This window comes from Antechinus flavipes, chromosome 5 (assembly GCF_016432865.1).
Source record: "Antechinus flavipes isolate AdamAnt ecotype Samford, QLD, Australia chromosome 5, AdamAnt_v2, whole genome shotgun sequence".
Lineage (NCBI taxonomy): Eukaryota > Metazoa > Chordata > Mammalia > Dasyuromorphia > Dasyuridae > Antechinus > Antechinus flavipes.
The window spans coordinates 161,693,580-161,706,464 of NC_067402.1; the positions used below are offsets into that span (position 1 = coordinate 161,693,580).

General features: G+C 33.1%; 1 protein-coding gene across 4 annotated transcripts in view; it reads left to right on the forward strand.

The window, feature by feature from the left end:
- Nucleotides 1-12,885, forward strand: part of FRMD4A (FERM domain containing 4A) — a 737,403-nt gene that overhangs the window by 558,797 nt on the left and 165,721 nt on the right. For all 4 annotated transcript variants that reach the window (XM_051962747.1, XM_051962746.1, XM_051962745.1 and 1 more), the window contains exon 4: nt 10,488-10,580. In XM_051962747.1, coding sequence (XP_051818707.1) covers nt 10,488-10,580 — 93 coding nt within the window. The remainder of the gene's footprint in view (nt 1-10,487; nt 10,581-12,885) is intronic.

Below are 12,885 nucleotides of genomic sequence, written 5' to 3' on the forward strand. Positions count from 1 at the left end.
TGGATGCTGTTTCAACTCTAATCCACTATAGAATCAAATTGCCTGAGGCTCATCATCCCTTCCTTATCCCCTTCCTCATCCCTCCTTTTCCCCTTCTGTCTCCCTCCCTCTGTTTCTCTGTCTCTCTCTCTTTTCACTTTCTCTCTATCTCTGTCTCTCTCTGTCTTTGTCTGTCTCTGTGTGTGTCTCCCTCTCTTTCTTGATTTCCTTTTCTTGCCCAGGCTAGGGGGAATTCCTGCCCTTGATCTTTAATATTCCAGATTACTCATCTAGAGGAAGCCTGTTAACCCCAACTTTCCAAGGAACTCACCATATTGGTACCAGAGTTACGTGACCACTCTAATGTTCTGAACTTCAAAGTTCAAGTTCATTGAGCTCCCTAGCAGCAGGAACTATAGGCATTGAGTACCTTACCTGGCCAGGCTTGGAGTTTCTGCATTCGACTGAAAGCATCAAAGAAGGCTTCATGAAGAAAATGGTGAATAGTGAATAGCATTTGAAGGCGGGATGGACTTGAGCAGGCAATGAAGAAAGTAATTGCAACAAGTTTATATATATTTAAATCTGTCTTCATATATATATATGCATATATATATTCATTTATCTCATTATTCTCAATAAAGAAGAGTAGGAAAACTAGAAAAAGAGAAATTTGAGGGTCAAAGACCACTTAGAAAAACATATACAAAGTGATACCCTTGTCATTGAATGTAACACGTACTCACCTAAAAATTCTCCATGGTGTGAATTATGATCTCAGGAGACATCAATCTATTCGCCAGTAGCTTGTGTTGTCAATAATGTATGTGCCTTTGAGGGGAATTTCTCAAGCATGGTTCATTGATTGAATTGAACTTCCCAAGCTATGACAGCTAATCTTGAAAGTGTGTGTTGAGCATTTTATTCTATACTGACTCAGGTGTCTACTTATTACCTAAGCTTAAGTTGAAAAAAAAAAATTGTAATTCTCTCAATCTATTCAGTGCTATGAAGCAATCCAAAACTTTTTCATCTTGAGTCCAGACTGGCCCATTGGAAAGCAGTACAATGAGGCAAGACATTCTAGTTGTTTTTTATATGATTGTGGATGTACTAATTTACTAAGGAAATAGCCAAGAAGCATTTTTGAGTGCCTATTATGTGAAAGATATCATCCTAGATTCTGAACAAAGAAAGCATGAATCCTGTCCTAATGAAACTCATTATTTAACTTGTGAGCTAGGTGGTTGTCTTGTGCAAATCTTTGTAATTCCATTTGGGGTTTTCTTGGCAAAGATACTGGAATGGTTTGCCATTTCCCTCTTCAGCTCATTTTACAGATGAGGAAACTGAAGCAAATGGGATTAAATGACTTGCCCAGAGTCCTAGAAAATATTTTAGATCAGTCTTTCTGACTCCAGAACCGGCATTCTATCCACTGCGTCACCTTGATGTAAACATAAAATAAAAATACTAGATTAAATATAAAGAATACAAATGCAAAACAGACTATGATAAATGTGTCAGCATGCTGTCATAGAAAGATTACTGATTTTAGTTTTAACAGAGCTCCAAATTTGAATTCAGGCTCCCATACTTATTACTCTGTTTTCCTGAGCAAATCATTTAACTTCTCTAAGCCTAAATGTCTTCATCTGTAAAATGGGAAGAATAAAACTTGTTCTAATGTATATTAAAAGGAAAAATGTTTTGTAAACCTAAGTATGATAAACAAATGTGAATTATTATTAAAAATGCCAAATAGCAATGTGAAACCTAAATGACTTGAAGGATAATGGAGAAAATAGTAATTGTAGACTTGAATATCCAGGGAATGCTTCAAAGAGAAATTTGGGGGGATTCTTTTGATAGAGGTTTGCTAAGCAAATGGAACAAGCTTTTTTAGAACACAAAAAGATGGTAATTGTCCTTGTGTGAAGGCTAAAGAGTAGTCTCTTCTCCCTGACCAGAAAATTCAGATACTTTCTGCATTTCTTTAGTCACACTGCCTACTTCTGTGACATTACAAGAATTTACCTAGCCTTCTTATTTCTTCTCCTTTTCCTTACAAGGTATAGACCAGGGCAAAGAGAAGCAAAATAACCAATGATTTTAAAACTGGTGAATATGTATGCGCATATGGGTATGATTTCTTTGTATGTATGAAGGGTCCTTACAATTTGGACAAAATGCTTCAAAATTCCTTGGGTATGAAACACAGTATAAATAAAAGTTTTTGCAGCATAATATCTTCTATGGATTTATTGTACCAGTGGAATTTCTTGTAAAATGTACTTTTGGATGAAAGTTCACAAAGTAGTGCTTGAAACCATTAGCATGTTTTTGATTAATTTTATTTCTCTTCACTAAACAACTCCTGAGTAGTTTTACTAGTAATTATTTTTTTCTTGTCCTCTTTCCATACTTCTTCCTTTAATCCTTTTTTTTTTCATTCTTTGGATTTAGAACTAGAAAGAAACTTAAAAATTATGAAGTCCAATCCCCTCATTTTTACAGGTGGGGAAACTAAGGTACAGAGATATAAGATAACTCTTCCAAGGTCATACAAAACAAGGAGTCTACACATAGATTTTTCTTTAAGTCCATAAATATTTCTACCAGTCCATTGCATGCTTGTATCATAACAATGATCTATATATCCCAGACAGCAATAACCTGAGACCATACACTGAAGTGAGTTGTGTTTGCTGAGTAGTAGTTTTACTAATTAAAATAAGAGAGAATATAAGAGATTGCCCTAGACACAAGGTCCACTACGGGCTTGCCTTAGCTTCCCTGAAAATTAGACCACTGGGAAAGCCCTATCACAGAGGACCATGGCACTCTCTCTTGCTAGTATCTGACCCTAGTCATTCCTGAAATATAGTGATTCCTTCTATATTTTGGGAAGGGAAATGGGAAAGGGAAGAGGAATGTGGTTCCTCCTCAATTTAGAAAAATCTATGAAAAAATTTTTGCCCTCCCTTCACACCAGAGAAGACATCTTAATTATGATAGTATTAAAAGATAAAATGTGTTGTTATTATACAATATCATATGTATATTACATGCATTTCTTAATTTCTAAACCTTTTCTGTGTCTTATGTTGGCCTTCATGTGTTGACTGCAGCTTCCACAAAATTCCCCAAAATTCCCTTTTGATTTCTATACGGACCCATGATATATCTAAACTGTGAGGGGGGAAGTTGAAATGTGGAAGGGATAACTTTACTAACTCAAAGTACTGAGTTTCTGGTCTTCCTGGTAGGCTTCCTACTTTCAAAGACCTCTCAAACTACTTGCTTCCCTTTTCATGTTATTTGGGTTAGATTTTCGTTTGTACCACTCCTGAAAATCCTGGTTCTAGTAGGGTTTCCTTCTTTCCTTTGCCCTCTCTGCCAACAAGTTCTTTAAACTTAGTGTGTCTTTTCTAACAGCTAACTTTTTAATATACTACTTAATTTCTTTTTTTATTAAAGCTTTTTATTTTCAAAACATATGCATAGATAATTTTCAACATTCACCCTTGTAAAACTTTGTGTTACAAATTTTTTCCCTCCATTTCTCCCCATCCCTTTCCCTAGATAGCAAGTAATCCAAAATATGTTAAACATGTGCTGTTTTTCTCTATTTATTTCCATAATTATCATGCTACACAAGAAAAATCAGATCAAAAAGGGAAAAAATGAGAAAGAAAACAAAATGCAAGCAAACAAAAAAAAAAAGTGAAAATACTATGCTGTCATCCATATTGAGTCCCCACAATACTTTCTCTACTCAAATACTTTTTTCATCACAAGACCATTAGAACTGGTCTGAATCACCTCGCTATTGAAAAAAGCCACTTCTGTTAGAATTGATCACCATATAATCTTGCTATTAGCAGCTAACCTGTGAAGGAGAAAGTTAAAACTTCCAGAAATAATACACAAGTTTAAAAGTATTCAGAAGAAAATAAGCCTTTAAAATATGCATATATATGTATATGTACACATATGTACACATTTCTACATATGCATATGATATAGATAGATAATTATTTCAATATAATTGAATATTTTCAATATAATTTTTCAATATATTCCTCATGTAATTTTCTATGTAAATTTTAAAAATTCTGAAAAAAAATGAGTTCAAGAAATTATCAGAGGGCTCTATGGCATTAAAAAGGTAAAGAACTCCTCATCAGAATTATGGTCCCATACTCAATCTCAATCAGTCAGAAAGCCTCCAAATCAGTGCAGGCTTTAGAACACTCTATGTATTCTTGGTGTAATCTCTGGCTAAGAGAGAAAAAAGGACAACTCATATCAAATACTATTTTATTTTTCTTTTCCTCTAGCTCATATCCAAAACTTACAAAAGACTCTTCTTTTTTTGTAAAGAAGTGCTAAGTTTTTTCCCCTCATTGGGTAATGAACTAAGATGGAATAGGTGTAGAGAATTATTTTCTTCAGTATTCTATGGATCTGTATAGTGGTACACATAGCCTACAATGGGAGATTGCAACCCATCTGTGCCTTCTCATCCTGCGTGATTTGTGTCCATTTTGTCCCTTAAATCCTTCACACACAAAAAGGTGCACCAGACTAGGAGTAGGGATTTACACCTATACTCCCTGCTTCTAGGGAAAACTGAGGCTGATAGATCTCTTGAGTTCTAGAATGATAATTGAGTGTCCATATTAAGTCTAGCACTAACAAGGTAAGCCCCTGGCAGCAGAGGGCCAACAGAATGCCTAACAAGGGATAAAAGTCAGAGAAAAAGAGCAGATTAAATCTTCCTATACATCAGCATTGAGATTGGGCTCATGAGTGCTGAACTTTCAACCTCGATGAGATTGGGAGATCATTTTCAAAACAAAATAAAATAAAAAATAAAAAACCTCCCAATGAACTAGAGATTTTTCTACATCTTTAAACATTACCAAATATCAATGAGACTATTATAGCTTGCTCTTTCTATAGGACTAATTTATTTTCTTTTCTGATTATATATTTCCTGAATTATCTTTTTACCACTTTTTTTCAATGTCATTGGTTTTAAATATACACACATATGTAAATGTATGTATATAAACATTTAGTGGCTATAAATAGCTTTCAGAATATTACATACATGTGTATATAATTGTATGGCAAGTATTCATATATACACATGTATGCATGAATGTACATTGATATATATGTATATATATATATCTGGTAGGCATATATGTGTGCATTTATGTGTGTATATATATGTATGTGGGTATAACTCTCGGATAACTCTTTTTGGAAGATTGTTGTGTTCAATGCTTCATGGACATAGCATCATTTTGGTTTTAAAAATATGGGACATCTATTCCTTCATGTTGGGACTATAAAGACAGAAAAAATATAGGCTGCCCTCAGGGAGCTTGTTTTATTTTGGTGGGAACATAATATGCACAGACAAGTAAATGCAAATGTAACACAACCCTCAATTGCTTTTCTCATAGAGAAGTTTCTTTGTTTCTAAGAGTACTTTGGAAGTAGGGTAGTTTTTGCCATTTTTTGGTGAAAAGCCTATGACAGATTGGCAACTATCATTCTGAAAAGAAATAGACATAATGGTTGAAGAAAAGCCAAGTCAGGCAATGAGAAAGAATATGAAAAGAACTGGATTCTAGAGATGCTTTGGCTGCCATCTAGAAATGCTGAAAGGAGGGACCATATTTCCAAAGTGAAGATAAGTCAAAAGGAATGACAATGATCAGAAGTAACTCTAGATGTGATCTTTTTCACAGCTAAAATTCTGTTTTTAATATGCCCATTATTATTGGTTTCTCTGTTAATAAATAGTATTGCCAGTAATTCTGATATCAAATTAGGAGGAGTGATATATATGAAGAGAAGTGAGCAATTGCTTTTTAGAAAATCTGTTTCTCTAGTTTGTTAAATAAGTAATATTTTAATAATATAAAATGTTTTAGAAACCTTAATGTAGTATCTAACTGCTCATTATTAAAAAAAAAAAAAACTCTCCGGGTAACTCAGAGATGATTTATTAAAAAAAAGGAAGTAGCACTTCTGAAGTTAATAAAAAAAAAATTAGCCACACACACTTTTGGATTATGTTAAAATATGGAAAAACATGATGAATCAAATAGCAGGCTGAGGGGTAAGATATGTTCGACAGTGGTCAATTTTAAAACCATGTTGCACAAAATATATACAAATTGGTATAGAGTAATTTTAATGAGGAAAAACTAACAACATTGAAAATCAAGAAAGTCTCAAGAAACTTGGGTTTTTCCCCTTTTCTTTCATTTAAATTTTCTTTTGACTGTGAATTCAACAATTATAAACAAATATAAACATTTCATTAATCAAAAAAAAAAGAACAAAATGGGATTGTATATAAAACTGAATTTCTGAATATTATATTTACCATAGAAGTCATAAAACTGCCTTGCTTATATCCCCTTTTTGTTCTTTTCTGTGCACTTATTGATGTTTCACTGATGTTCTTTTTTTTGTTTTTTTCATCTCTATTGCTTCCCATTACCTACCTATACCTCCATAAAACCTCTCCCTTAAGAAATTAAAATAATCAAACAAAAACAATTTAACCTGTTGACTTTGTCTGAAAATGTCTGTCTTATTCTATACATATAATCAATCACCTCTCAAGGGACAAGTGGAAGGCTTTTTTATTGATCTTCTCAAGTCATGATTGGATGTTACATTGCTCAAAGTCTTGTATTCCTTACAAATTTTTTAAATTTTTATTAATAGCTTTTATTTTCAAAATAAAAGAAAAGATAGTCTTCAACATTCACCCCTGTGAAACCTTATTTTTCTCCCTCCCTTCCCTCCACCCCCATGCATAGACAGCAAGTAATCCAATATAAGTTAAACATGTGCAATTCTTCTAAATATATTTCCACATTTATCATGCTGCACAAGAAAAATCAGATCAAAAAAAGAAAAAAATGAGGCAAAAAGAAAAGGCAAGCAAGCAACAACGAAAAAGTGAAAATACTATGTTTTGAACCACATTCAGTCCTCACAGTCTTCTCTCTGGGTACAGATGGCTCTCTCCATCACAAGCCTGTTGTTAAAAAGAGTCAAGTCCGTCACAGTTGATCTTCACATAATCTTCTTGTTGCTCTGTGTAATATTTTCTTGGTTCTACTCATTTCACTCAGCATCAGTTCATGTAAGTCTCGCCAGGCACCTTTGAAACCATCCTGCTGAACGTTTCTTATAGAACAATAATATTCCATGATATTTATATATTATAACTTATTCAACTATTCCCCAGCTAATGGACATCCATTTAGTTTCTAGTTCATTGCCATTACAAAAAGGGCTGCCACAAACATTTTTGCACATGTGGGTCCTTGATACAGACCCAATAGAGACACTGCTGGATCAGTTTGATAGTTGCTTGGGCATAGTTCCAAATTGCTCTTCAGAAGGTCAGATTAGTTTACAACTCCACCAGCAATGTATTAATGTGTCCCAGTTTTCCCACATTCCCTCTAACAACAAATTGTTTTTCTTTGCATTATTGTGATCATCATGTAAATTTTCTCCTGGTTCCATTTATTTCAATCTGTGTCAGTTCATACAAATCTTTCTAGGTTTCTCTGAATTCTTCATATTTGTCATTTCTTATGGTACAATAATATTCTATTATATTCATATATTACAATTTATTTGGTCATTTTCCTATTGCTAGGTTGCTATTTACAATTTTTTTGCAACAACAGGAAATGTTGCTATAAGTATATTTTATTCATATGGGTCATTTTCCCTTTTCCTCTGTATTTTACTTCTTTTGAGAGTATGTCTACCAGTGGCATGAACAATTTAGTTATGTAATAGAAGGGATATAGTGTCAAATTACTTTCCCAAATGGTTAGGCCATTTCACAGCACCAACTAGAGTGAATGCATTAGTGAAATTATCTTCTACCTCCTTCAACAATTGTCATTTTCATATTTTGTCATACTTACTAATCTGATTGGGATGTTATAAAGAGTTTCATAAATTTGAATTTTACTTGTTATTAGTGATTTAAAGCATTTTTCACATAGCTTCTTTATTTGAAACCTCTTTATATCTTTGACTGTGTTTTGAGGAATGACATATATTTAATTATATTAGCTATGTATTTTGAATTAGACATTTATCAGAAAAATTTGCTACACAGATTTCCCCTAGCCCTAGAAACTGTTTCCCATTGAATTGTAACTTCATTGATTATGTATGATTCTTGAATTGAAACTTGAAGGAAACTAGGAAATATAAGGAACCATGATGAAGAAGGAATGCATTCCGGGCTATTAATGGGCAGTCTGTACAGAGACACAGAAATGAAAGATAAAATTTCATATCTAAGGAATAGCAAGTAGGTTATTTTGATTAGACTATAAAATGCATGAAGAGTACAAAAAACATGAAAAGAGAATGGAGCTAGATTTTACAATTTAAATACTAAACAGAAGAGTTGTTTTCCTCTCTGCCTTAGTTTCCTCTTCTGAAAAATGGAAGAATCATAGCACTTACCTTCCAGTGTTGTTCACAAATTAAGCGTTATATAAATTAAATTATCACATCATCCTAGAAGCAATAGGGAGTCATTAAAGCTTTTTGATATGCTAAGTGATATGCTAAGACTGTCTTTTAGGAATATCTGTTTAGCAGAGATTTAAGACAAGAAGAGTTATTGCAGTAGCTTAATTGAGAGGTAATAAGATTCTGATCTAGGTTAGTGGTTAAGTAAAGGGAAAAAAAAAATGGGTGTGAGATATAGGAAGGTAAAATTAACGAGATTTGGCAACTGAATGGAGAGGGAGGAGTGAAAGTAAAGTTTGAAAGATGATTTCCTTTTATGAAAGGAAGTATTTGGAGATTGTTGAAAGCTTTATGCAATTGCCAAATTTAATCTAGCTGATGCTCTGACTTCCTATTCAATTTTGAGTCCAACTTGATGAACCAACTCAATTTATCCAAATATATGTCATAGTCCAATACTTCTTAAACTTTTTCCACTTGTGACCCCTTTTTGCCTGAGAATTTTTTTATGTGATCCTACCTCAAATCTAAGTTGAGGTGTTTCTGGCAGCATTCATGCATGCACAGTGCAAAGTGTGTATGTTATGTGTTCAAAACCAAGGCTGCAAGTCTCATGATGCAATACAGGCAAGTGCTGTTAGAAAGACCTCAGGTTTATTATGCATTTGATTTTTAATTAATTTTTGATCATTTCATTCAGAAATCTTTTACTGTTGCCAAATTTTTCACGACCTCCATATGGGGTTGTGACTCACATTTTAAGAAGCTTGGCTATAGTATAGGCAATAGAAATTCTTTATCTATTAGATTTTTCCTTTGTAGATTCTTAGGCTAATCTTACTTGATTGGCTATGGATCTCTTTAAGGGTATCATGTAATCTTCTGGGCTCTGATGATGTCAGTATAATACCATGCACAAATAAAATCATCTGAAGGACCTTATCTCTAGATATTCCTTTTCCATTGGGGTACTACACAAAACTCTGTAATGTTGGTGAACACCTTTGATATTTATCTCTTTCTCTGTTTTATGTTTTGTTGAAATGATAATCAGAAGATATAATAATAATTTAAATTCACATTTATACTCATAATAGATCAACACAGCAAATAGAAACACTGTTTCATCTTTTCCATTTCCTATTTGTTATCTTCCACTTTTATATGTATACTTTGAATAATCTAATTTAGTTGAATCCCCAATTTTCAATTTTACTGTTTTTCACCATGTTATAAGGGGATATTATTTATAATCCTCTTCCAATCTGTAATTTTGCAAATGCTTTGTTATTTAAGTTGCCATTGCCTTCCCTTGGCTGCCATGACTTTCCACTTTGCAAGAGGATCAAGTATTTAGTGTCATTGATGAATTAAAGCAAAAAAATTAAAGCAAAATCAACCCCAAAATATAATAAGATGAAGAAAAGAGAATTATGACTTCATTAAATTGTTCAGTGGCTTTCTCTGGCCATTTTAAATCAAAAGGTTGTTTTCTCTCCATTATTTCTATCAAGAAATTATGTGGATTAATGAAAGATCTATAAAGGGCTTTGAATTCCTCAGGAAAAAAAAAAGACATTTAAAAATGTGGAGAGAAAGAGAATAAGAGGAGAAGGATATTTGTTAATGTTATTTGAATGAAGTTAATGATTTTATTTGAATTTCAGTGAAATCTTTGAACTATAAAGTAAGTATAAAATATTCTCATGTCATTGGATTTTTTTCTATCAGATTCCATATTTGCTGACCATTTCCTAAGCCTTCTCCAAATACTGACCCTATGATACCATAAAGTACCTATGAGTTACCAATTCCTTTGACACTAAGCAAAATCTCCAGATTTATTCTTGTATTGCACATCTCAGAGATTCTGCTGAGTTGTGCATGAATATGAACACACATTCCCTAAGAATCTTTGGAAATATTGTAGACTTTAATTTGTATTTTCTTTTTTTTCTCAGGGGACATTTAAACTGGCTTCAACTAGATCGCAGAGTGTTGGAACATGACTTTCCCAAAAAGTCAGGACCTGTGGTTTTGTACTTTTGTGTCAGGTATGTACACAGGGTATGCATTTTCCTTATGTATTTGTTTTCACAAAAGTTTTGAAAAGCTGAGAGTGGTAAACATAAAAGTGTAATAAAGTTTCTTATTTTATAATGAGAATATCTATCTAATAAAAGCTACATATATGTGTCTATATAGATGTAGACAATATATACCTACAAACAAATGTTTGCCCTTCTTTTAAAGTATCTGTGTCAGGGCAAGGGGAGGGGAAGTATTAATATATTATCTAAATGAAGCTAATGACTACATTTGAATTTCAATGCAATCATGGATATATAAACCAAATCCATAACCCATTCCAGTTTTGATATAGATGATAATCATAGGATGTGGGTTAAACAAATCAAGGATAAGAGTCATGATTTTATTTCCAAGCATGTTAAACCCTACTAATTTATTACAGTAACATATATACTTGAACCATTTCTCTACATGAATACATAGAGAATTCTAGAATCTTGTACCAAATAATATTAATGTTTTCTTTTCTTGTATCATGTGTCCCCCCATTATGTGGAGACTTTTACCTTTGTATTCCCAAATAAAACTATTTCTTCCATTGCTATAACTGGCTAATTTATCTCCTAGTGATACAAAACATACATAACAAAATATCAGAAACAATTGAAATTGTATGTTTCCTTAACCTTTTGAAATTTGCAAAAACATTATTGTGAATGATTAGTTAACCTTTGCAACAATTACTTAAAATTGGACAGAATCATTGTTTCCATTTTATAGAATGCTTTCTGGTGTCAGAACCTCTTTCAGTTGGGTGATTTAAGCCAAAGCATAAATTCGTCAGTCAGAATTAGAATTCCTAGTTCCAACAGCCCTTGTTTTTGACTTAGTCCAAGAACTATTATCTCTTTCTAAAAACATGTAATGTAGAGTGATTAAAGACACTTTCAGTTTTTCATGTCTCTTTTTAAAAGATGCTTCAAATGCTTATTGAATTCAAATGCACAATAATTTCCAACCTCTATGTTTTTCTAGTTCTTTTAAAACATAAACAGAGGTTCAAAACTGGAAACAAATAAATTGCATAACAATTCCCAAAAGCAAAAAAATATCATTGAAAACTAAAGATTATGGCTGGCAATGCAATTTTTTAGTTGCAACCAGTCTGACAATATAAAAAGTGCACCAAATGAGTATAAACCAAAAGAGTATATCACATAATGGATCTATTTCACTAGATGCAGTATGTATACTTTATCCCAGCTGGTAAGGTACATTTAAGTTAACATTTAATACCTTTTTGATTTATTTAACAGCTGCATCTATTTCAGAAATAATCTTAACCATTTCCATCCCTGATAGGCAAGATTTCAATATTATAATCCTCTCAATGGTGTCTCCACTTTCTCATATTAATGGAGAAGTAACTATGTAATATAGATGGAGAAAAACTCTCTGGGGAAAACTCCATCCTCAGCTGATTTTAGTTAAGGCACACCATTTGAATTTGAGCAATTTATTACCTGGGGAGAAAATGGAGGGAATGTGAGAATGTTTAGTTAGCATGTGTTGAACTTCTCCCAGCCATAAACACTATTATATACCTATATACCATATACAATATCTGTGCATTCCACAGATATTAACCAAGGAAAAAGAAAACAGAAAACATTTTGGTTGTTGCATTTAAATGCTCTCCCCATCACTGCCACCTCCTTTTTTCCCCGTAGGGTCTATTATCAACTAGGAGCTAGGAACTAATGGCTTGTTTCAGCTTGAGGCACACTAAAATTGGTAGTCTAAATGTTTATCCCTGAGGCCATGCAAACTACTGAGAACTGGCTTCTTGGCAAAATAGACCATCATAGAAAAAAAGGCTAAAGTAAAACCCTTTTGGAGTAACTAGACATCAGAATTTTACAACTCTTTTCCACTGGTTATAGCTCACATTATCGATCTTGCAGTATATTCACCGGAGGACCAGGGAATAGCTGAACTCCAACAGGAAGTGGTAATATGAAATAGATTTGGGTGAGCATAATTGTAAAAGAATATTATAAAAATAATATAATAAAGATTCAGTTCAGGACATAAAGAAATTATGTCAGAGACATCCATCACAGGTAACAGAGGTTTGCTATTTTATTACACAAATAGCGCATGGGCTCAAACAAACACAATTAGGCAAATCAGAGTCATAAATGAATGAGCAACTTGCTTTTGGAGGACACAACTTTTAAAATCTCAGGGGAACAGAGACAGGATCTGGAGAGTAAGAGGAAGAACTAGGGAGGAGTTGGGGAGAAGTCAGGGAGGGATCAGGTCCCA